Here is a 26961-nt window from a genome sequence, read left to right on the forward strand (position 1 = left end):
GGGCGAAAGTCATAAGTGCCCGTCTGCATGGCGTTACGTGCACGTTAAAGAGCCCCAGGTCGTCTAAACTGATCCGGAGTGCCCGACGCCTCATAATCATATAATAGTTTTGGTATGTTATATTGTAGTGGGTTGTGTGCAGTCTACTGTACTGAGCAGTGTGCGTGCGCACACTGCTCTATGAAGCAGTGGAAGGCACGGCGCTACCCTGGCACCACTACTCCAGCCAAATTAGTGATGCCTTGACGGTGCGTCATCTCCGTCTAATTGTTTTCGCAGCCAAACGCACTCCGCGCGTTCTGGAGACCCTCTACCCCTCAGTGTACGGGCCATGCATACGCTGTCGATGGCAGGACCGTCTGGACGACGGCGTGATGTCGCTGGCGGCGTGAATGCGCCTCGAGCATCTGTATAATCGCTATGGCACTTAAACGAATGACGCGTAATGACCGTAACGTCATGGATCTTTAGAGCATCTGCACGGACTCATTTAATTTTAACGCGACAGCGTTAAGGAGCTCGTTTCGCAGAAAAGCAGGTGTCGTTGGTGTCGGTGTCGGCGGCGTTGGCCGTGAGCGAAAAATCCTGGAAGGCAATCCATAAATACAAGCAACTTGCAAGTTGGGCTGGGTGGGAATCGAGCCAGGGTCTCGGGAGTGTGAGCCGGAGACGCTACCGCTCAGCCATGAGTTCGATGGTTCAAATTGGGACAAAAGCGCCTTAGTGAATGCGGTCTTGCCTTAGAAACGTGCTGTAGAAAGTTATACTGCGGTGTACATCGGTAATTATGAGCATGTAAATTACAGAATTCGCAGTTAAACGCGTAGCGAAGTACGTTTCCGCTTCATTTCTTCTGCGCTTGCCGCACACGCAGAGCCATCTTGCGGCAAACACAGAAGACCCCCTCCTCGCAATGTACAGTGCTGCTCCGACAGGTGACGTGGCACTCGCCCGCTGGAAACAGCAGATCAGGAAGGAAGCGTTTTATGATAACTCAAGAGGCAGTGCCCTACTCTTTGAAGCTAGGTCATGATGTCTTAGAACGCGGAGATATAAAAAGAAATTTAACGAAGAAGATGCGACATGCACTGTGTGTGGTAAATCTGTAGAAACAATAGAACACCTCATACTAAAATGTGACGGTATCCATCCCGATGTTGATGCGGGCACAGTCACGCTTCCTGAGGCCGCAGGGTTCAGAGATAAAAATAGTCATGTAAATAAATATGCGGTGGAAATTAGCAAAAGGCAATTGGATGATGGTAGCTCAAAAGCAGAGAGGTGGCATAAAGTTAAAATGATAGGAAGACGTATTTAGAGAAAATGGCGAATTTTAATAACACACGACATAGGTAAACAAAAACAAAAAGCTGAGCATGGTGGCAACTGCCATCCCCCCGTTTCAAAGGGGACGCTCCTTCCATCCATCCATCAATCTCCTCTTCGTCTCGTTTGAGCGCATTGGGGCTGTGCGGGGACCAGTACGAGGCGCGTCGTGTCACGGCTGTCCATGCCGATCACGACGTTTGGCTGGCGTGCATCGTTTCCCCCTCCGAGACAACGAGTTCTTCGGTTCGTTCCCCTTGCTCAGGCGCACGTTTCGTTGCCGCGCCGAACGTTGCGTTGCTCGGCGTTCACGGCGTGATTGGCGGGTGCAAAGTCCGATTCGGGGCGTCTCGTAAGTGATCGCTGCGCCGTAGCGCATTGTCTTACACCCCTTGTCGGGTCGATGGGAACGCTGTCGCGATCCACTCTCGAAGGCGAACCTTAAGCGCCCTCCAATATTTTTTTAGGTGAATATGAGCTACATCTTATTCTAACGATCCCAAGATTAAACTTATCAGGTTTCGAAATATGTTTCACTGCTCTACAACTGCCTAGAAAAGCATTCTTGAAATCGGTCATGAAGCGAAAAAAAATATAACAGGCACCTGATCCAGGTGAAAAAAAATCATCAGATCTTTAATATACTGGCGTTTCGCTCCCACATGAGGGCCTTGTTCACAACGAAGGAAGACGCAAGCTGGGAACGAGGCATGGACACGGCGATCAATGAGAACAAAAATTCAAGCGGCACTTAGTGTTTTCAACGTGGATGAATATGGAAGCATTGCGAGCACTTCAGGAGAAGCGTTGGCGCCACTGCTGGAGTCACATGATTCGAGCGGCCCTGACAACATAAGCGCCGCGACGTGACGAACGGTGTGCTTCAAAAGGTCAGCACGACGCAAAGTCGTGGGTTCGGCTCCCCCCCAAAGGTCGTCGGTTGGCTACCTTAATAAACGGTACCTTAACTAACCATGCCTTAATTTCGCCTTCATTAACAGCAGAGGTCATGGGACAAAGGTCCTGGATTCATCACCATCATTATCATCATCACCACTATCACCATCATCCTCAGCAGCAGCAGCAGCCTGGCTACGCCCACTGCAGGGCAAAGGCCTCTTCATACTTCACCAACTTTTTCCATGCTTCTCCAAAGGTCCTGGGTAGAAGTGATTATTAAGGTCAATTACTTAAAAGGGGCCCGCATCACGAGAACAAAATTTACAGACGAATAAAAAGTGTGTTATAGTGGATACGGCAGAGATTACGAAATTCTGACAAGAAGCTTACCAATGTCGCTGAAAATAAATATGCACAATCAGTGTATTCAGCGGGTAATAAAATATTTAGGCAGAAATTAGTAGTCTAAAAAAGTAGCTCGAGAAGCTAAAGACTGCCCAAAAAAGCAATGGTACGAAAAATATTAGGCATAATGCAAACAGACAGGGCGAGGGCGGTGTGGATCGGAGAGCAAACGGGAATAGCTGATGTTCAAGTTGGCATTAAGAGACACAAATTGAGCTGGGCACGTGATGTAATGCCTTCAGCAGATAACCGGTAGACCATTATAGTTACAGAATTGGTTCCAAGGGAAGGGAAGCACAGTCGAGGACGGCAGAAAATTAGGCTGGTCGATGAAAATAGGAAACCTGCCCACACAACTTCGAATCAGCGAGCGCCAGACAGGGGTAAATGGAGATCGCTGGGAGAGGCGTTCGTCCCGCAGTGAACATAAATATAGGCTGCTGCTGCTACTGATAATGATGATGATGATGACATGGAGTAAGGTGCAGACGTAGATCGTCACCTAAGAAGGGGCGTTATGATCTACGCCAGTAACGTACTAATAATGGCTGTAAGCTACGGGCGTTGATCCTTGACGTACGTCACATTGACATGCTAGCTCTGGGGTTTCAGCGCAAAATTCAAAAGGTGGATGACGAGCTTTCAGGCTCTGTTCTAGTAAAGGATAGTTTCCTGCTATAAACTAATTTATTATTTCTCCTGCTATTCCTTTAGCACTGAACCCTGCCCTACGTTGGAATTAACACAATCTCCGTGAATTTTGCGGCTTTCCCCTACATTCGCCCACTGAAGTTATTTTTACTGAGTAACAAGTTGAACAAAACCAGCGCGTGTGCAGCCGACGGAAAAGCCACCTCAACATAAACGCGTTCTAAGTGCAGCCAGTCAAAAAAGCCTTTCTACGAAGTGCCCAAATTAGTCCATATTGAGTGGTCATATGCACTTTGTCTTATATTGAAGGTAGTTTACACCTGGATACAATAGCCAACATAACTCGTTTTCACAATGAAGTGCAGATTAATGTGATGTGAGCTTTCTAATTTTGTCCCCGCGGGGCGTCTGTGTCAGCAGGCATTTGGTATGTTGCGACACCACGTACCCGAGGACACGAGGTTTGGGCTATCCGTCGTGTAGCCATGCGCGGCTTTGCCATGTCCGCGGAAAGGGGCAGCCTGGGGGTTGAGCCTGTGCCGGGTTTTCGGACCTCTTTGGCCTCTGCTTCACGTAGACGGCACCCTCGGATTGGCCCATCCGGGGGAAATCGGCAGTCACCTTTTCCTTGCTCTCTCTCTCTCCTGGAATCTTCGCCTTTATCTCTCACTATTGACCTTTCCTATCTTCTTCTCTCTTCCATATACTTTCTGTGTCTTTGGTGGCAAGGGTTAACCTAGTCCAGCTATCCTACCTTGGGTACGCCATATTAGGTTATAGTGACGGCGTACGGCCGGCGTCTTGCAGGCTTGTACACAAGCTCTGCCGCGTCCCCTCGTTGGGCTCTGCGGTGGACGGTCGGCGCTGTTGCCAAACAAATACATTGTTCTCATAGGAGCACAAACCTCTGTTGTCTATGATCGGCGTCTGAAAAGACGCCGCACCGAAGCACCATTCCAGTTCTCCTTTCTGAGCAACGCTCCATTTTCCCTCAAGTACTATGTAGTCCAGAGCGAAAGCAACCTGCCAGTAAGAAAGCTCTCTCCATTCCTTGTAGCCAAGTGCCTGAAAGACAAAATCGGACCGTCATACAAAGCCTAAAAATGTTTAGCGGGGACCTCCTCTTAGAACTAAACGACAACGATCAAGCGCAAAACCTCTCCGAACTTACCAGCATTGGCGACACGACAGTGACAGTTTCACTACACAGAACACGAAATACAAGCTGGGGGGTAATATCAGAGGAATACTTTATTGGCCTGAGTGATGAGAAACTGCTGGAAAGCTTCCAGGAACAAAACGAATGCAAAGTACAAAGAATTGTCATCCGCAGAAACGACCAATAAATCCCGACAAAACATGTTATACTTGCCTTTGGAACAAGTGTAATGCCTACCTCACTGGATGCAGGGTAGGTAAATGTAAACGCGAGACCATATATCGAGAATCCCAGACGGTCTTTCAAGTGCCGAAGGTTTGGATATGTTTGACATGCATGGCCGCAGCCAAGCAACCTGTGCTAAAAGAAGCTCCAACGATCATCAATCTGACAATGCACTTCTTCCCCACATTACATTAACAGCAAAGGAGATCACCCAGCTCACTCATGGTTTTTCCCTTGCTGGAAAAATGAAAAAGAGGTAATTGCATTAACTGTTAAAGAAAAGAAATCTCGTTCTTTGAGGCAAGAAAGCGATTGTCATACGTTTCGCGAAGAAGTTATGCCGAACTGACGCAGGCGCGGGGCAGCATCACAGAGGCCTCCGGAGTCCTCCGAGCCCACGCGCAGTGGTGCTGCAGTGACCCCTCCCGCCCCCGTCTTGGAAGCAGCCATTACTGCTCCACCCTCTTCGAAGGCCCTGCAGACACCAGTCCCGCAGGACCTCATCATCAAACGAACCACAAGGCCCGAGACACGTGTGTCGGCGCCCAAATCTCGGTCTTCCAGCGCCTCAGAAAGAGCAATGGAGGTCGACCCCAAAACCCCGGTGTCATTGACACAGAAGGACAAGCGCTCTCTCGAGCGTGGTAAGAGGGACAGAATGCCAATAACTACTCAAAGTAAGAAAGCGATAACCTAAATGTTTTCGCTCCTTCGTATAAACCTTCTTTAGATCTGTGTCACCTAACATCTTTCTTTTTCTTGCCATTTTAATGCCTTTTTTTACCTTTCAGTTTCAAAGTGGCCTTTACTGGAATTGCAGAGTGCTCTTACACTAATTAGGTGACATCGAAGACATGTTAACTTCTCTCCTGTGGCTTTGTGCTTACAAGAAACAAACTTAGGCGAAAAGCACAAAAACATTTTAAAAAGCTTCACTGTTGTACGGCGCGACCGTACTGAGGCGAATCGGCTCTCGGGTGGTGTAGCCATTGTTCTGCAGAGCGGTATTGCTGCTAGTAAAGTTGCCAATAATAGTCGCATTGAAGGCACTGCTGTCACTGCTTTAACACACAAAACCATCACCGTTACCTCAATGTACATTCCACGACATTCACATTTTACTGTAAGATCTGGAGTTAATTTTAAACCAGCTAGGTGAACCTTTCTTAATAGCGGGTGATTTTAACGCCGATAACACGTAATGGGGTAGCAGAACAAGTGGCACCAGGGGACAAACACTTGAAGATTTCATACTAACAAATGGCCTATGTCTTCTAAAGACTGGTGCTGCAACATACTGCTCCCCAAACACAGGGCCTATGAGCTGTTTAGATCTGGCGATGTGCTCTCCATCCCTCCTTATCGATGTTAAATAGGGTGTTATCGACAATCCCTATGGTAGTGACCATACGCCTGGTATAATTAAATGATTATGTCCTTTCCAGACAGCACGGTCGAGATCATCTCGTTGCATCTAGCAGACTGGCCTTTTTTCAGCGAGAAATCTAGTCTGGATGGTATATCTGCTGATCTAACAATTTATAAAACGAACGAAAAGATTACTGCCTCTATACTTGCTGCAGCAGAGCAGACGATCACGCAATACTCTGTCTGCTTAGGAAAAAACTAAAACCCTGGTAGACAGATGAATGCGCAAAAACTTAAAAAAAATTACAATACAAAGCATGGGTTATCTTTCGGCGAGACCCAACACAAGATTACTGTCTTCCAAAAAAGCGAAAGCCAAAGCCAGGTACCCTTGCAGGGAAGCCGAAAGACAGTCATGGAAAAACTATGTATCGTCTATGAATAGCTCGATAGCATCCAAAGAATGTGGGATCAGCTTCGTAAGTTTAGAGGTGACTACGATTCTTACACTATCCCCATACTCTCACCTCCAGGCACATAAACAAATTTAGAAGAACAAGCAGACATATTAGGGCAGCATTTTCATGACATATCAAGCTCAGTAAACTATTACGCTACGTTCCTAAAATATAAGCAATCGTCAGAAAAACTAAAGCTTCCGACTACATGAAGCTCAGAGAGATCGAATCATGCCCCCCTAATGCTCCCGGAAATCAATAGAGTACTCACTACTGGCAAAAAAAAAAAACAGCACCTGGTCCGGACAGAGTACCTTACGCAATGCTCGCTCACCTACCTCCTAAACCACTTGAAACCTTGCTTCGTTTTTTAATGTAATCTGGGAAATCGGAAAAATACCCAGTGAGTGGAAGAAAGCTACCATAACCGTTCTTGAAAGCTGGAAAGCCTCCCACAACAGCAACCAGCTACGGACCTATAAGTCTCACAAGTTGTCTGGCAAAGTCTATGAAGACAGCATAAACATAAGATTGACTTACGTTCTTGAAACCGAGAACCTGCTAGATAGCCATCAGTGCGGGTACAAGAAAGGTCGCTCTTCAACGGATAACCTAGTCCAACTAGAACAGGAGATACATGGGGCCTTTCTACACAAGAAATACTGTCTTACTGTTTTCTTTGATCTAGAGAGAGAGAGAGAGAGAGATGCAAATGAGAGAAAGGCAGGGAGGTTAATCAGATCTAAAACCTCCTGTTTGCTACCCTGCACTATGGAAAGGGAAAGGGGATGTAAAGACGGAAAGAAGAGCGTGACAAAAATAAAAGCGTGAGAAAAAATATGAACAGGGACGGAATGGGGTCATAATATTCTTTCTAGTAGGCCACTGTCACCTAAAAAAGTCAACAAAGCCTTGACCGACCTTTACTGCGACGACAGTTGACGTCGGCATTCCAAAACTGACTGTTCTGGAAGTGGCCTGGCGTCAAGGCATGCCAATGCGGTCGCTAATGACAGCCGATGCGCGCTGCATTGAGGACAATGACAAAGCACGTGTTCGATAGTCTCCTCGCCGCCGCAGTGACTGCAAGCCGTGCAGTCGTGCATACCGACTCGGAAAGCGAAAGATCTTGTATAGGCGACACCAAGCCACAGTGGGCAAAGTACTGCTGTTTCGAGTCGAGAGAGTCCAGACGGTGGTCGAAGTCGAAGGGATGGGTCCAGTCAGTGTAGACGTGTACGCTTCAAGCTTGGTGTGTTCCATAAAGTTTTGATGGCTTATTTGCAAGCACACGAATTTTCATTGCAGCGTTTGTTCTTGAGAATGGAATGGAGTCTTGCAAACCCTTCTCATGGGCAGATCGTGCAGCTGGGTCGGCATTTTCATTGCCCATTATGCCACAGTGGCTTGGAATCCACTAAAACGTGATATGTCTTTGCTCGACGAGGTGGTGAATCAGCAGTCTGACTTCTTGAACTAGTTGTTCGTGGGATCCTCGACGTAAGGCAGAAACCAAATAATGAAGAGCAGCCTTCGAGTCAGTGAACACGCTCCATTTCTTGGGTAGTTCTTCAGAAATTACACGAAGTGCACAACGAATAGCAGCAAGCTCCGCGGCAGTCGATGTAGTCTGGTGAGATACTCGAATCTTTCTGGAGGAAGGTTTTGCAGGAAAGATCACCGATCCTGCAGACCCATTCACCGTGGTTGGAGCTTCAGTATAGAGATGATGATGCTCGTTGTACGTCTCGTACAGCAAGAACAGTGAAAGCTGCTTGAGCGCTGGAGACGAGAGTTGGGTTTTTGTTCGTATTCCTGGCACCATTAGTCGAACATTGGCTTGAGCCAAGCCAGCATGGTGGAAACGGAACTTTCGCTGGAGGTCTATAACCTGATGGAAGGTATGCACGATATGGCAGGACTGTTTCACAAAATTAAGCACGCGGTCGATCGTCTGGTAGTGAGGATAGATGATGGGCAGGGGCTCGAGCAAGGTGTCTTACGTGTGCTCTGAGCGCTTCCATGACTATATGGGTCTTGGCTGGGAAATCGTGTGCAATGGCAATTGTTTCAGCCATTGACGAGCACCGCGGCAAATCCAAGACACACTCTAAGTGCCTGGGCCTGGACGCTTTCGAGTGTATGGATATTATTTCTGCAGGTGTTGGTCAGCACAGACAAGCTGTATCGCAAATACCCAAGAAAGAGCGTCCTGTACAGTTGCATAATTGCATGTACTGAAGTACCCCAGACATTTCCTCCAAGAAACTTAAACACATTAGAGATACCCGTCAGGCGCATATTTAGGTAGGCCACATGAGGACTCCAGCAGAGGTCACGATCAATGATTACGCCTAAGAATCGGTGCGTCCTGACATAGGGTATGCCTTGACCGTCGATAGAGACATCGTATGATCTCATTGGCTTTCGGTTAAATGCTACGAATGCGCATTTTTTCTGGCGAGATCGTCAGGCCTTGTTCATTTAAATACGCCTATGTTGACGTGGCAGCTTTTTGAAGCCTGGCGCGTACTTGCGGCCGTGTCACACCAGATGCCCAGACGCAGATTATCGTCGGCATACATTGGTATTTTAACTGTGTTCGGAAGTCGTTCCACGAGACCAATGAGTACAAGGTTAAAAAGTGTGGGACTCAGGAGATCTTTGATCTAGAAAAGGCGTACGACACAACATGGCGGCTTGGAATTTTCAGGCATTTAGCGGAATTAAGAATCCACGGTAGAATGCTCAAATGTCTAGCTGATTTCTTGCGCGACGGTACTTTCCAAGTACATTTAGGAACAGAGCTATCACGTGTGTTCATTCAAGAAAATGGTGTGCCACAGGAATGAGTATTAAGCACAGCACTGTTTGTGGTGAAAATGAACGCTGTCCGTAATGCACTTCCATCGTCTGTAATTTACTCATTATATGTGGATGACCTACGAATTGCGTGTCGTGCATCGAACCTGGCAACCTAGGAACGGCAGATTTAAATTACGTTAAATAAACTAATGAAGTAGGCATCGGAAAACAGGTTTCGCTTCTCAAGTGAAAAAAAAAAACTCTTAGTGTTGTAACGAGATCCCGTCAACGAGATCCCGAGATCCCGACAACGAGATCCCGTCCTTAGGCTACAGGAAGCGACACTACCGGTAAAACAAGAACGCAAGTTTCTGAGTGTTCTGTTTGATAAAAAGTCGAACTTTCTCGCGCACATATATTGCCTTAAAATTAAAGCGAACAATGCACTTAACATCCTCAAAGTCCTATCCCAAACGCGCTGGGGCTCTGACCGTAAGTGCCTGCTACACATCTATCGCACTTTGATAGGCAGCATATTAGACTATGGTAGCATCATATATGGTTCAGCCAGACAGTCTGACGACTAGATCCAGTTCATAACCAAGAAATACGACTGGCAAGTGGTGCTTACAGAACATCAGATGCCCAGACCTTACACGTTGAAACACGTTGAATGTAATGCGCCTCCTTTGAAGAATCGCAGAGCGCTACTAACTTTTCCCTAAATACTCAAAATCCAGTCCTCACCACAACCCATATGCAACAACATCGTCACACAATGCAACTAACGATTACACTACACAAATAAACCGAACATGATCAAATCGCAGAAGAAGCGGTCTAAAGAATACTGCCGTGATTACGACATTCCTGATGAGCTCCCACAGGCTGGTTAACGGCCACAGCGACTACCCCCGTGGGAGGAATCTACACAGTTATGTGATTGGGCATTGGTACCCCTAATGAAAAATGACACCCCGCACGAACACGTCATACAAGAATCCCACGCTCTTCAAGACAAATATAAAAATTACATGGAATATTGCACTGACGGCTGTAAAACAAAAGAATACGTGGGCGTGGGGGCCATAACAAAAAACTGAGAAAGAAGTATTCGTTTGCCACAGCAGCCTCTGTCTACACAACTGAAGTCTATTCAATATGGACTGTGGTTAAAAAGATCATCGCTGAAAAACACGAAAACACCATCATATACACTGACTCATCAAGCAGGCTGAAGGCTCTTCACATGAAACTGAATGTGAATCCCTGACTGGGGATATTTTAAACATGGTAACATTAAACAAATACCGCAGGTCAATTAGGTTTTGCTGGGTACCTAGCAATGTTGGTATACCGGATAATGAAGCAGCGGATAGGTGTGCATCAATAGCAGCGCACAAATACATAACAAACACAACGCTTCCACATAAGGATAGTATCACTGCGGTCAGGAAGGCCTTAATGTTAAAATGACAACAAGAATGGGACCACTGTATATGCTACAAGCTTCATTTCACTAAACCCGTAATTGGCGAGTGGAAGTCGTGCACTCATCAGCAACGGTTCTATGAGGTGATCCTGAGTCGACTTCGGATTGGACACACACATTTAAAACACAACTTTTCCCTCCGAAAAGCAAACCGCCGACTTGCGAAACATGCAATGAACCTCTTACAGTAATACATATTGTTATAACATGTCCACTCTTTGAAACACAACGACGGAAGCTTTTACACAACCTAGATAATTTACATATACTTTACACCCTGCCCTACTGCTGGCAGATGACCCACTAGTGCCATTTACTAACCTGTTCCACTTTTTAGAGACAACTGGTTATTTACACGAAATACAACGCAATGCAGGTTTACCTGCAATAGCGTTGCGTTTCCTATTGTCTTGTGACTGGCGCAGCATGGCCGCAGTCGCATTTCTGCCATTAAACCCAATTAAACTAACTTTCTAGTTTTCTTGTCAACTTCACAAAGATTTTAAGATTTGCCAGTAAATCGAACATTCTTGTGCTATCTTTCTTTTTCAGTATCAGTGGACGAAAATGTAAGTAATCATACCATTTTGTGACTGATATTGATGACATGACTGGTACAGGTACGCGGTGGTACTTTATGGAAGGGAATGCGTGAACGCGTAGATTCTGCATTGCAGAGGTTGCTTAGAGCGCCAGCAAGTGGCAGCAATGGCAAGCTCGTCTGCTGGTGGCGTCATGTATTGGCTACCAGCATAGGCAGGCTTTATCGGTAGGCAAGCGCCTGCTAGAATTAGCTGAACACCCCTTCGCCGGACTGTTGCTCAAAGACTAGGGTCTGCAGCGCCGCGCCTGCTGTTAGGAAAACGCGCTAGGTACGCGAGCACACTGGAAACGTGGAAGTGGCAACATACGCCCGGTAGTTATCAAGTACTCCCAGCATGTCTTATTGCGTACGCATTCTAAGGCTACAATTCCCTCGGAGCTATCCGCCAGTCTGTCCATCCATCCGATTATCTCCGTTTAACGCGCGACTCGATGCACTGCATGCGTAGGGTACATGAGGCCCTACGAAGGTACATAGAGTGACCAATTTTAAGTTTTATGGAATCTTTAAAAATCGTCTTTGGCAGACAGCCTAATCCTTGTCCTTGAGCTGGACTATTCGAAGAGACTGACATGACATTCGAAGAGGCTAGCATGAGAAGTGGAAACACATATTCCACTAATTAGCAAAAGAGAACTGAGAAAGATTTTATTGTAAAAACAACTAAGCCTAAGAATAATTGAACAACTAAATTAGGTTTGGCCAAAGTTTTACCCTGAGTGCACTACTTTCTCTTAAACTGCTGCGAATCAGGTGAAGGAAGTGGGAGGCCAGAGCTGCATACTTCAAGAAAGTAACCAGAAACTACACTGGAGTTATCTAAGTATGCATTAGCATACCCCCAAATTTCTCTTGGCCCACCCCGAAACTTCAAGTTGGCCCAAGCCGAAGTTTAAAGGTGTAAGAAAGGTCTAGTTGGTATTCTATTATGACATAACCAGTGTGAAAGTGTACAATGAACACAAATCGAAGTGACAAGGACAAACACTGATTACGACTGCCGTTTATAAGAAAGAAACAGATCATGTACTGGCGCACGTGATCACAACCGCATATATTTGTGCAAGCTGTCAAGACTACCACAAACAAACAAGGACACACTTGTTTTTGAGAACACCAAAATTTCAGTTGGCACATCCCCTCGATTTCAGTTGGCTCACCCCCAAATTTCAATTGGTCCACCTGCAATTTTGAAGTTGGTCCACCCACAAGTTGCAGTTGGCCCATCCCCAAATTTCTCTTGGCCAATCGTCAAATTTCAAGTTCGTCCACCCTCAAAATTCATGTTCGTCATCATCATAAGCCTATTTTATGTCCACATCAGGATGAACTAGCGCTTGCAATTTTCTTAATTTCAACACCCCACCTAGTCTTCTGTTATCCTCGATAGCGGTACCCTCCTCTTGGCACGCATTCTGTAACCCTCATGGTCCACCGGTTATATAACCTACGTATTACGTGACCTGCCCTGGCCCATTTCTTTCTCTTAATATAAATTAGAATATCGGCTATCCATGTTTGCTCTCTGATCCACACTGACCTCTTCCTGTCTGTTAACGTTAGCAGTAAATAAGAATAGCGCAAATCAGGACGACGTTACACCTAACATTCTTCGTTCCTGTTGGCCCACCCTCAATTTTCGTTGGTCCACCACTGCTATAGGCTTCCCCATGCATTTTCTATTGGACGCTATGTATCCCTAATGGTATTTTCTGATCAGTGTTATCTTTTTTCAATTGTTCCTTATCGCTTATAACGCTACCGATCATTTACATTTGCACTATCATAGCAATTAAATTTCGTAACATCGGAAATTACGCATCTTTATGTGGATACAAGGCATTACTCTTTTCGCCTAACCGAAAAATCCTGCTGGACTACTCACCAATGAGTACTTACACATTAAAATACAATGGGAGTACCTGTTAACCAGGGGGCATATGTTCACTCTTCTTCGTTTCGAGCGCGCTAGTGTATTGAGTGCGTTTTGCGAACGCATACTCTGCGCTGGAGGCTCGCCCCACGCTCACCACCTGGCGTGGGAAGCAGCCCACTAGGCGCTTGCCTTTGAGCCGTGTCTGGCTACTCAGGCCGCCAACAGATGACGTCACAAGCGGACTGGTTTTTCCTTACTGCTTGCTGGCGCTCTAAGCAGCGTCCGCATCCTCCGCAGAGCAAGGGCACGCCGTGGTCCTCTCATAAAGGACCCCCCTGAACCTTACTTAGCACGATGATGTAGAAGGTGAAAAAAATAATGCAAATTTTTTATTTTTCATTCGGCACGGTATCGTTATTGTGTTTTTGTGCGTGCGTGCATGCGTGCACTTTTCATTGGTAGCTGCAGTATCCCCTTGGCCTGCGTTCTTTCCTGATATGAACGACATCAAGTTCAGCTCTCATCTATGGCTACGAACAATTTTAACGTGAAAACACCCGCCGCGGCAGCTTTGTAGATATGAAGCAGCGCTGCTGAACTCGAGGTGCCGGGTTCCATGTAGCGAAATGTAAGAACGTTAGTGCAGAAGATTTAGGAGCACGCTAAAGAAACTTAAGCAGTCAAAATAATTGCGGATTCCACCTCAATAGGGCGTGTGTCATAATATTATTGTGGTTTTGTCACGTAAAACCTCTGCATGCAATTTTTTAAGCAGCAAAACGTGAATACAGGTCCCGATTTTTTACGCAAGAGCGCACAAGACAAATACGTCCGGTTATATCCCAGATAGAAATGTCAGGAAATAATTTCATTTATTCACTCACTTGTTCTGATGGGTGAATGCGGCATACAGAAGGATCACGAGTATTGTGAACCACTATAAAGCAAAAATTGGAAAAAAATTGTTTCTCGAAACAAAAAAAAATAGGTATTAGGAACGTTCATCAAGAATTCTTGCTGTGTTTTTCTATCCCCCACGCTGCAACGGTAGTCAGGGTATTTATATTTTCAGCAATACCACACATCTTTACTGCATTTAAGTGGGTGAAGGTTGAAAAGTACGCGAGGATCTGCAGCAAAACAGGTGTGTGTGCTGCAATGAATCTTTACGATCTTTAACCAATACGATGTCTCTTTCAGGCAGTTTGACCTAAGGATGATCTCGGAATACGATGGAGAAAGAGTCCTAGCCGAAGAAGGTGAGGTTTCAGAGAATTTTTACCAACGCACCTCTGAACGTATACAAGTTATCTCTATGGTCATTGCTTGCTAAATACGAAGACTAGCAAGAGGCTGTGCACCTAAAGCAAAAAAAAAAAATGCTGTATTTGAACAAAGTAAGAATAATCGCCAGGGGCGCTCGTAAAATTCCTACTATCGTTACCATAATAGAAAACATTACGCCTGCTCTTGGGCCAGCCGGTGCATGATGAACTCGAAAAGGGGGTACCAGTGAACACACAAGGGTGCGTGCACAAGGAAAAGGCGTTATACAAGGACGGACGCTGGACTTTAAGCTTTGACTTATTGGAATTCACATTGCCAAACCTAACCTCCGACGCATGCGCATCTTCACCTCCACCCAAGACACACGTATCAATTTCACATCGAATTGTACATTGCCGCACACGAAATTAAACTCATTCACATCTTGTACTCCTACCAAGGTACGTGTAGCAATGTCAGTTTTATCGCCTTTTACACACGCGCTAGGTAAACAGGTTCCTTGCTGGTTAAACAGAAAGGCGTATCAACGACACAATTTTTTTTCTGATTTCTAATGTGAAAGTCTTCGAAAGCTTTCCGCTCATATCTGATCTTTCCCCTCCCTAAAGGTAAGACGATCGAACATTGGCACAGTTTTTTTATTTCTCGCAGCCACGACACTGAACTGCCAAATTACTTCTTTGGTCCCTGCTTAAGGATGTATTATGTTCGTGCAAACGCTTATTAACACAATTGCCTGTCTGGCCTATATAGACTTTACCACATGCCAACAGATGCCAACAACGTCAAAGGCGGCCTCGTCATCCTCGGCATGTTAGTTTTAAAGAGTTAGTACAGTTATGTCACGTGCGGTTGTTGTCGGTGGCGGCTGGTTGTAAAAGGAAAGACTCCAAAGAGAATGAGCGCTGTCGTCTGACGTCTGTGAGCGTGGTTCCCAAGACGAGGGGACAAGAGTGAGAGAGTGGGAAGGTGGGGAGAAAATTAAAGAAAGCAAAGGAGAGGAAAACAAAGAGAAAAAGGGGATACACAAGAGGAAGGGTGTAGGGGTGAGGTTAGGGAGCATTCAGAGCGGTCGTTGGCGGCATGCTTTTGTGGCTTTAGAAGAGCCGGTTAGGCGGTCTGTTCGCGAGTAAAAAAAAGACCCAAAAACACATCAGTTCAAAGAGTGACTTTAGTTGCGTAGCCGTAAATGCGTCGAGTAGTTTTGAAGGAGTTAAGATGGCGACAAGGAGTCTGGGGTGCAAGGAACGCGGTAACTGGAAGGCAGCGGCATGGTCTTTCAAAGGACGTTAGCCCCAGTAGCTCAACGTAGGTTTCGTTACGGCGGTATACAGAAATGGCGATACCATGTGTGGCTGAGGCGCTGAAAAAGGTATGCTGGCGTCTGGGACTTTGGACTGTGTTGGTGAGGGTATTTCTAAAAAACATAACTAAACAGACCAAAAAAAAGGGGGGGGGGCTAAACCGGAATAACAAATAGGGGAGTGACGTGCGCAGAAGCAGGCGGGGGCAGATTTACTTGGCAAAAGGGGGTCGTATAGTTGATACAAACGTGAAAACATGAAAGAGTAGTTTAAATTGAGTAATAGGCAGGAAAAAAAATCGAAATGGAGGAATAGGTGAGGTTAAGGAATTAAGGTTAGTTCGTGGCATAACGTGTTTTGTGCCTTGGTTGATATGAGAATATCAGATTTAAGTTGCCGCTTTTAAAGATTCTAAGGTACCACGCGCCAAATCAATTCCCGTCGCATGTAGGCAATTCAACTTCTGTATGAGGTATTATTCCGTGTGTTTCCTTTGGCGAGGTGAACGGAAATTTGTTTGTAGTATATAGAGCCTTGCTTTGTTGAATATATGACTATGTTCACTGAAGTGGCTGGCTACTGCTTTAGGTAAATTGTGTTTTGTATCCGCGCGGTGACCATTGAGTCTTGTAGAAATTTGTTATCTAATCTCACCTATGTATTGTTAGCTACAAGAGGCACATTCCAGACATGTACACTACGTTCCTCGATGTGCGGGTGAAACCCGAAGTTACCTTGTGTGAGTAATTGGAAGCTGTACTTCTTACTGTATTAGTAGAATGAATATATGTTTGCATCTAGAGCAACTGGGGTGGCCACAGGAACCGGTTCCCTTCTTGATATTTGTCCTTAGTTTCTCATGTACAAGGATATCTTTAAAATTAGGGGTGTCTGTGAGGTACTCTCGCCGGGTAGGCAAAAATCTTAAGTTTCTGGTTGCTCCTGATAATTGGGTAGTATTTACGAGGATGTTCACGTTTGGGAGTGCGTTTGAGAATTTAGTTTGAGAATTAATGAGAATACGTTGCTGTTCTTGTGATTTCCGGGCGGGGCTTGAGGACCTCGGGTCGATCAAGTTTGGTTAAAGCGGCGTAGGCTATTGAAGGCCACTGTTTACGTGTTTTTTGTTTGATAGGGTTTCTTTAAGTTGATCGAGTCTATCTAGGTAGTCTTGGTTTTCAAAGAAAATGCGACGTAGTCGTATCGCTTGGTCTTTAACGATGCATTGTTTGCAATGTCTGGGATGATGGCTCGTATGTTCTAGGTAGTGTTGTTTGTCGAAAGGTTTCCTATAGAGGGTTGTCTTTAGTGCCGCATTGTCAATGTATACTGTTGTGTCCAGGAAGTTTATGCACTTAGTTGAATATTCTATTGTGAATATTATTGCTGGATGAAAAGAGTTCAGAAATGCTACATATTTATCTAGACTGTCTTGACCAGGTCCCCATATTATGAATATGTCGTCTATGTATCCTAGGTTTGTGTGGGGCTTGTCAGTGCAGCGCGAGAGAATACCTGTTTCCGGAATCCCCTCAAATATGTTCGCGCAGGTTGGTGCAAAAGGAGTAGCCATGCTTGTAGAGGCCGCCTTTGACGAAGATAGGTCCTCCTATCAAAACGTTGGCCAGCCTTTCTTAGGCACTTTATCCCTGTTTATAACCTTTACATCACTATGTTCTATTCTATCTGTAAGCCCGTTTCTTGATTTTGAAAATAAGGCCACTTACAAAAGATGAGCTCGCAACTGTGATCCATTTGTGAGGAATAAAACAAAACTAAAGTGCTTAAACATCTCGACACGGACCAAACGCAAGAATAATACAGCAAACTGTTACCGTGCAAAGTGAATAAAATAGGGAGATGATTCATGAAAAGAAAAATGGAGTGTAAGAAATTCCTCCTGTGTTTCGGTTGGACGATGCAACCTTGTGAAGTTTAAATGCCGAGTTACTTGCCTCCGGGTTTTTCGTGTTTTTTTCTCAGAAGTTGGACAGCGCAGTCCCGGTAAAGCTTCATGGTGGCGATACACAGCGGGAATAGCGGCTTTCGCATGCAGATTACGCTTTGTTGATTACAATGCCGTCCATGAAAGGGTTGGTTGCATGTGGGGCAAGGCTAGAGGGAAGCAGTGATTGCGACCAATAATGCAAACCCCAACAATGCTCGCACGGATTGGCACTCCGGTCACTGGGCGCATATATACGACAGGCAACCGGGTTAAGCGGGGCTGCTGCATGTGTACGAAGCGTGGCTGCTAGACAAGCAAGTCTTCGAACGTTATTATACATAATGCTTACTAAGCTTGAGGCACATGTAGGTGGTAACTTCTGGCTTATCAGGATTTACTATCTTGGAGGGGAAGCAGAACTAAAACAGGTGCGCTCATTGGCATGCACACCCGCACCCGCTATAGTGTGAAATACACAACGTCACCATTACGACGCGTATTATATCCACACCACCCCACACCACTCAATAGCCCACGAAGAGTAAAGAGTGATTCTCAGTAGTTAAGCAGTGATAAATGCATTTCATGTATCGCACATGCGTCTAAGGCAAAAGCTAGCTCAAAGTGCACAAGTTTGCGCACTGATGCATTGGTGCACAAGCTCTGCTACCCAAGGAGTTTACTGCAATGATTGCTACAGGAACACGCTTGCTAACCGCACCCACCTGATTGCTCAGCGGGTAACTACTGTGTGAATTATCGTGTTGTATGGCTGTATTGCGAGGCACTATTGAATGCAATTTGGTTGTGTTGTTTCAGAATTGGACTTACTGCCGTACGGAATGGATGGTTTCCCTGTTTTGCACGCCAGCGACGACTGCATCATTCTGGCAAAGCTGCCCCCACTTGGAAGTAAGCAAAATTATGGTCTAAGCGCATAGAAAATGGAATACCCAGAAAAAATAGCCGGAATAGGACCATAACTCCTCGTCTGTGGTGTATATTTGTAAGCTGTGTTATTTTTTAATTTGCTGCGTTTTCATTGCCGACATCAGCAAATGGGCCAAGTGTACGTATCACATGAACCTTGTGGTAGCCAAAATAGTCTTCACGTACTCTGGAGCGCAATTAGCGGCGTTTAGATGAATTTGACATATGGGGGCCACCGGAAATTAGAAGTAGCATTTATGTAAACACTGCATTGGGAGGCATCGGGCTTACCTTTCCGTATCTACATTTTAATGCTATATATATATATATATATATATATATATATATATATATATATATATATATATATATATATATATATATATATATATATATACGCAGGAAAGAGACGACGCACTTTTTGGAAGACTTCTTTTACTTAACGTTTTCGGCTGGTGGACCAGCCTTCGTCAGAGTACAGTACTCTGTACTCTGACGAAGGCTGGTCCACCAGCCGAAAACGTTAAGTAAAAGCAGTCTTCCAAAAAGTGCGTCGTCTCTTTCCTGCGTATGCTACGTCGGGTCCTGCGTGCTGAACTTTGAAGGAAACCCCTATATATATATATATATATATATATATATATATATATATATATATATATATATATATATATATATATATATATATATTGTCAGCATTATTTAACCCCTTCATTTTCTTCATCTGTATATATTCATCATCACGGCCAGCGTCATCGTTTTTAGCGCGCGACCTGCGAAATAAACCGTTGCGGCTTAACAGCTGTCTCGCAAGTGGTGGAGGCTGCTTTCCATCTCTTGGTCCTCAGCGCCTTCGAGTTTCCCTGGAGCTTCGTTCAGGCCGCCGCTTGCTCCGCCTTTCTTCCAGGATGCCCCAAGAAGAACCTCCAGGAGCCTCCGGCGTCACCGTCTCTGCCCCTCCGGCCGTTCCTTCGTTGACCATCAGCACGCGGCAGCGCGATTACAACATGTTTGCTGGCCTTCGTAGTGATGACGTTGATGACTGGCTGGACAATTATGACCGCGTGAGTGAATCTAACCGGTGGGATGATATGCACAAGCTTCGCAACGTTGCATTCTACCTCACTGACGTTGCCAGGACTTGGTTTCTCAACCATGAGAGCAACTTTCCTGACTGGGCGTCATTCAAACACCAGCTTCCGCAGATTTTTGGTGCTCCCAGCGTCCGCTCTGAGGTCGCCAAGAGAAAGCTTGATGGACGCACACAACTTCCCGGGGAAGCATACACCTCTTACATCGAGAACGTCCTTGCCCTTTGTCACCGTGTTGACGCCACCATGGCGGAAGCTGATCGTGTCCGTCATATCCTAAAAGGCATTGCCCAGGTCGCATTCAACGCACTGGCGATCAAGAATCCAAATACCGTTAGCGATGTGATCGCGACTTGCTAACACCTGGACGCACTGCAGGCCATCCGTTTACAACCTGTCACCGGTGACGCGCCTCCTTCGTCGGATACCGACCTGCGTATGCTTATTCGGACTCTCATACGCGAAGATCTCCAAGCGTGTGGCCTGCTGAGTTCTCCCGTTCTACAGAGTCAGCCTGCGCTTCCTGGCCTGCGCGACATCATCAAGGAGGATCTGTCCTCCATGACCTGCGCTGCGAGCTGTGGCCCTCTTTCGCCATCCACCTCGTACGCTCAGGTTGCGGCTATGCAACCAGCGTTTGTTCGGACAGCGCCTCTTGCTGCTGTTGCTGCCCCCAACCATCTGGCGACTCTACCCCTCCGTCAGCCTGCCACAGCATTTTACACTACCCGGGCTACACCCCGCCCCACTTGTTATTATTGTGGTATTCATCGGCACATATCGCGTTTTTGCCGAAGACGACAGCAGGACGAACGCCGTGGCTACGATATTTAGGAGAGAGACCCGTTGCTTCCTCCGAGTCCTTACCAGCGCCGGCTCTCCCCACGCTCACTTTCTCCACCTCCCGAAGCGCCTGGCAACTATCGTCCAGGGCGCCGCCGCTCGCCCTCCCCTCTCCGAAGATCGACATCACCCTTGCAACCAGCCACCTGATCGGCACTCCTGACTACCGATCGGGAAACTAGACGGTGCAGTTTTTGGAGGGAAAGCTGCATGGCTCGCACCGACTACAATTCCTGAAGCGTGCCTGGTCAGTACTTTATTCGTGTGTGCAAAAGGTGTACCAGTCCTAGCATTGATTGATACGGGAGCAGCTACTCCTATTATTCACGCTGGCTTGTGCTCTCGTCTACGCAAAGTTACTACATCTTACAGTGGAGCTTTCTTCGTGGTGCAAATAATGTTGTGATTCGGCCATCGGTGCAATGCACCGTTAAAGTTTCGATCGACGGGATACGCCACCCTATCGAGTTCGCAGTGTTGACTTCCTGTGCTCACATGCTTATACTAGGGTGGGACTTTCTCTCTTCGGCGTCTGCTTTCATCTCGTGCCGTCAACGCCTCGTTAACTTGACAGAGAATAACAATTCCAACGACGTGCACGAACCACGCCTTCGCTTACGAACTGCTGACGATTGTATGGTGCCCCCTGGCCGCGAACAACTCCTTGCAGTTAACTCTGACTTCACCGATGGTGACGTTTTAGTGGTACCGTCAGACCATTGCTTATTCAAAGGGATTGCTCTGGCACCCAGCCTTGTTTGCTTCATTAACGGCACGGCCACTTTGGCTGTACTCAGCACAAGCAATGAGACAGTCATGCTTTCTAAAGGCGCCGTTCTCATGTGCGTCTTGGACACTCAGCCTGTCTCTGTGCTTACCTCGACTACTGATGTTTCACAACCACCCACAGCTATGGATCCGGTCCCTGCTTCTGTTCTCGCTAGAATCATCAGCTCCGATTTAATGCTACAGCAGACGGGGGAGTTACTGGCGTTGTTATCCAAGCATAAAGACCCCTTCGACGTCCATGCTCCGGTTCCGGGACGAACTTCTGTGACGGCTCATCACATACACACAGATGGAACTTTCATCGTGCGCCGGCTGCCATATCGCGTTTCTTCCGCTGAACGCCAGATCATCGATACCCACGTTGCCGACATGCTGAAACGTAGCATAATCCGCCCATCCTCAAGCCCTTGGTCGTCACATGTCGCTTTGGTGCGTAAGAAAGACGGCTCTCTGCGATTTTGCGTAAACTACAGCGCCTTGAACAAAATAACCCGCAAGGATGTATATCCACTGCCCCAAATCGAGGATGCATTAGATTCATTACAAGGCGCGGAGTATTTCTCCAGCCTTCATCTACGCTTCGGATACTGGCAGATCCCCATGCACGAAGCAGACAAGGAGAAAGCTGCCTTTGCCCCACCCGATGGACTTCACGAATTTAACGTAATGCCTTTTGGGCCTGTGTAATGCTCCAGCCACGTTTGAGCGGATGATTGACACCGTACTACGGGGCCTAAAGTGGGAGACTTGCTTATGCTACCTTGACGACATCATCATACTTTCGTCGACCTTAGATCAGCACTTGCAGCGCCACGACAAAGTCCTGACATGCTTCTCAGCTGCTGGCTTTCAGCTGAATACAAAAAAGTGCCACTTCATCAGCAAAACCATTAACGTGCTCGGACACCTTGTCAGCAAGGAGGGCCTTCGACCCGGCCCCGACAAGATTACCGCTCGCTTCGCTTCCTTCGCTTCGCTTCCGTCCTTCGCTTCCCCAGGCGTCAACGCGCCAAAGACTTGCGTAGCTTCCTTCGCCTAGCTTCGTATTTCCGGCGCTTCATACGTAACTTTGCCACCATTGCAGCGCCGCGCCATCAACTCCTTCCTTCTGGAGCTCCCTACGTATGGTCGGACGAATGCCAAACTGCTTTTCACACCCTCAAGCGTGCCCTTACGTCCGAAGCTGTGCTTTCTCATTTCGACAACACCGCACCCACTCTTCTACATACTGACGCCAGCGGACACGGTATCGGCGCTGTTCTTCTGCAACGTCAGCAAAGTTTTCAATAACGTGTGGTTGCATACGCAAGTTGTACGCTAACAGCTACAGGGACACATTATATGATTACCGAGCAAGGGTGTCTCGCCGTTGTTTGGTCCCTCCAAAATTTCGGCCTTATATGCACGGCCGCCACGTTACGGTCGTTACTGATCACCACGCCTTGCGCTGGTTGGCGACGCTAAAGAATTTAACGGGACGTCTCGGCCATTGGATATTTCGCTTACAAGAATACGACTTCGACGTCACTTACAAATCTGGAAAGAAACACCAGGATGCCGATGCTCTCTCTCGTTGTCCCCTACCTCCGTCTTGAAACGCTGTTTGCTTACCACTTTCCGTGAGGAAACCTCAGGGCGCGTCGCCTGCATCCCCTTCGCTCGCACCTCCCGACCGGCTCCCTCCCAGCCATTCTAATACGTTTGCCTCTAGCCAACGTAATGACTCCTACTGCCACTCCGTTATGGAACGTATTCGCTGATCCTCTCGGCCACCTAACGCTCGGCTGCGTCGGCAGTTCAAGAACTTCAAGATCGAAAATTCGATATTATACCGGTACGTGTTTCATCCCGAAGGACACCGTTGGGTTCCTGTCGTTCCCCGATCACTTCGGGCCCAGATATTGGAGACCCTTCGCGACGATCCCACTGCCGGTCACTTTGGTTTCCATAAAACCTATGAGCGAATTCGCAGCCGCTTCTCTTGGCCTGGACTTGCAACCAGCGTTGCGAAATACGTGGCTTCCTGTTCGCTCTGCCAACACCGAAAACGACTGACCTCACCTCCGGCTGGACTGCTCCAACCTCTGTCCCGTGTCCTGAAGCTCCTTTCGCAGTCGTTGGTATCGACGTCTATGGACCACTACCCTTAACGACTGACGGCAAACGATGGATCGTTACAGCTGTACACCACTTGACACGGTACGCTGAAACAGCCGCACTGTCTTCGGGATCCGCCTAGGAGGTTGCAGCCTTTTTCTTGGAAGCTATCTTTTCACGGCACGGAGCCCCACCTGTCCTTTTGAGTGACCGCGGCAGGACCTTTCTCTCTAAACTTCTCGATGATGTTCTCCTCGCGTCCAATACCATCCATAAAACGACCTCCAGCTCTCACCCTCAAACTAATGGTCTCACAGAGCGCTTTCATCGCACGCTGTCCGACATGATATCTATGTACATCAACCCTGAGCACACCAATTGGGATGTCATTCTACCATTCGTCACTTTCGCATACAACACGACCGTCCAACGCACTACTGGGTACTCGCCCTTTTTCCTTGTGTATTATCGCCAACCGATCACTACCTTCGACGTTTCTTTTTTCGGTGTCACCGTGCCTTCGTCCACATCAGTGTGTGAGCAGTTCGTTTTGCGCATTGCCCGGTGTTGCCAACATGCCCGCCTCAACACCGACGCCAGTCAACGAGGCCGCGAAATTCCCTATGATGCATCTCACCGCGTCGTTTTCTTCCTCCCTGAAGACGAAGTGTCACTGTGGACCCCAGTTCGCGCTCCTGGATTGTGCGAGAAATTTCAGTCCCGTTTTATCGGGCTCTACATTGTTCGGAACAGACTTCACTGGTTAACTATCGTGTCACTCCAGTTGTTCCGCCTTTGGACGGCCGTTGCCGTGCCACAGAAATTGTGCATGTTTCGCGTTTAAAGCCTTCCATATGGCGTCTCCCGCCATATCCAGCGTAACCAGTGGTCAGGCTGGCCGCTTCCACGCGCGGGGGAAATTGTGGGAGCATTATTTTACCCCTTCATCTTCTTCATCTGTATATATTCATCATCATGGCCAGCGTCATCGTTTTTAGCACGCGAACCATCAATCACACTAAAGACCACATAGCGGACATTACTTCTGTTTATTGAAAGAAATAAAGAAATGTTAAATTAATGAAATGAAGGTGGACGCAAAAAAACAACTTGCCGCAGGTGGGGAACGAACCCGCAACCTGCGCATTTCGCGTGCGATGCTCCACCACTTGAGCGTGCGCGGCGCCGTTTACCCATCCACTTTATTTACGCGTACCGTTGAGATCTCCCGTTATCAACTATGCACTGGCGCATCCAGCAAAAAGGACTTACGTAATCGAAAGCAGGATATGTTGGCCATACATATACACCAACACGCATTAAGCGGACATAGCCTGAGGAAGGTTTGTTTGTGTTGCTCATGGGAACAACCAAAATCAAGAAAGCGGCTGACAGATGGAATAGCACACTGTGGTATAAAATTTGTAAACAGGAATAAGGTGCCTCAGAAAGGCTGGCCAACGTTTCACTGGGAGGACCTATCGTAGTCCCACACACGGTCTAAGCGGCCCTGCAGGTTGGTGGGATCCCCGGCCAGCAGCGTCAGATCATCGGCGTAGGCAAGCATGTTGTGCTGCCTATCGCCTCCCGGACGATCGCCTTTGACGAAGATAGGTCGCCCTATTGAAACGTTGGCGAGCCTTTCTGAGGCCCCTTGTCCCTGTTTACAAAGTTGATACCACAATGGGAACAACAGGAACATACATTCCGGGCTGCTGTCTTTCTAGATATCAAGGGTGCTTTTGACAACGTTCTACATGATGCAATTTTAAATGCCCTAGAAGAATGTGGCGTCGGGGGACGTATGCATCAGTGGATAGCCAGCTATCTTCAAGAGAGAACGATATTCATGACAACTCCAGACGGTGAAACAAAGAACCACCCCGTCTATCGTGGAGTGCCTCAAGGAGGTGTATTGAGCCCAACCTTATTTAATATCGTTTTCATTGGACTGGTCAAAGAACATGCAGGCACAGTCTCGGTCTCTGTGTACGCAGACGACATCTGTATATGGACCACGAGCTTAACGCGCTTGCAAGTGCAAACGAAGCTGCAGCGTGCGGTGTTGATAACGTCGACATACCTAAACAGTCACGGACTGCAGCTCTCACCGGAAAAAAGTGTGTCCATGGCATTTACACTGAAGTCAATGGCCTGCTACCCCGTTATGATTGATGGAAAGATTATACCTTCAGTAACACACTACAAGTTTCTCGGAGTCATCATCGACCGTGACTTATCTTGGTCGAAGCACCTCTCCGGATTAAGGAAAAAGCTAGACAGCTTTACTCAGATCATTCGACATATGTCTGGAAAATCATGGGGCCCATCCAAGTCATCTCTTCTGCAGCTCTACCAGGCACTTTTTTTGGCTACTTCCGCTACAGTGCGCCTGTACTTTCTCGGATTTGTACAACTGCTGTACGCACACTTGAAAGTGCTCAGGCTCGCGCACTGAGAATTTGCCTTGGACTACCACGATGTGCGTCTACTTGGGGCACGATCGCAGAGGCACATGCGTGCCCAGCTCGAGTTTATCTGCAACATGAGCCATTGCGAATGCATCTAAGGCTACTGACCAGACACAGGAATCATCCACTTACGAACGTCACAAGCGTACGGTCTGTGTCTGCCTACTCAGAAGCCGTGTTGTCGCAGCAAGACTTATTGCCGTCGGACGTCCAACCATATGACATACCCCAAGTTCCACTCTGGACGATGGCAAAGCCAACGGTGAGGCTCTCAATCCCTGGAATAACAAAGAAGTCGAAGATGCCGCTTGCTGGGCTCAAGCATTTCGCGCTATCATACATTGCTTACATGTATAGATATTACGAACATGTTTTTACAGATGGTTCTGTGACACAGACCTCTTCCGCGGCGGCCTACATGGTGCCAGGAATGGGAATCGCACAGCGATTCAAGATAGGACACAGGACGTCGTCTACAGCAGCTGAGTTGACCGGAGTTCGAGAAGCAGTTCGCTGCATACTGCAACAGAGTCTCGAGAAGTGGACAGTGTTCTATGACTCAAAACCAGCACTGCAACTCATCAGCAATTATATGAGTGAGAGAACGGCATATAGTCCTCTGGTTCATGACATCATGTCTCTACTTGCTGAGGCGTCACACTCCGGGCATACCATCGTGCTGCAGTGGATTCCTGGCCATTGTGGAATAGCTGGGAACGAACAGGCTGACGCGGAAGCAAAAAAGGCGCAGACTGACGGAACTATTATAAAAATTCATTTTTCCCGGTATGACATTAACGCCTTGCTCCATACCTCCCTTAAAACTTCTACGGCACGACATTGGGGCAACCCCGAACATCGACAAGAGCGCCTTCATAGACTTGACGCTGGCTTACAATTCCGGCTTCCACTTCGGTTGCGGAGAAGCCAGG

General features: G+C 47.1%; 1 protein-coding gene across 1 annotated transcript in view; it reads left to right on the plus strand.

Moving 5' to 3' along the window:
• Nucleotides 1-26961, plus strand: part of LOC135899663 (uncharacterized) — a 69831-nt gene that overhangs the window by 10174 nt on the left and 32696 nt on the right. Inside the window, exons 3-5 of the mRNA XM_070522008.1 lie at nt 5021-5310; nt 14470-14528; nt 18628-18720. Coding sequence (XP_070378109.1) covers nt 5021-5310; nt 14470-14528; nt 18628-18720 — 442 coding nt within the window. The remainder of the gene's footprint in view (nt 1-5020; nt 5311-14469; nt 14529-18627; nt 18721-26961) is intronic.

This window comes from Dermacentor albipictus, chromosome 7 (assembly GCF_038994185.2).
Source record: "Dermacentor albipictus isolate Rhodes 1998 colony chromosome 7, USDA_Dalb.pri_finalv2, whole genome shotgun sequence".
NCBI lineage: Eukaryota > Metazoa > Arthropoda > Arachnida > Ixodida > Ixodidae > Dermacentor > Dermacentor albipictus.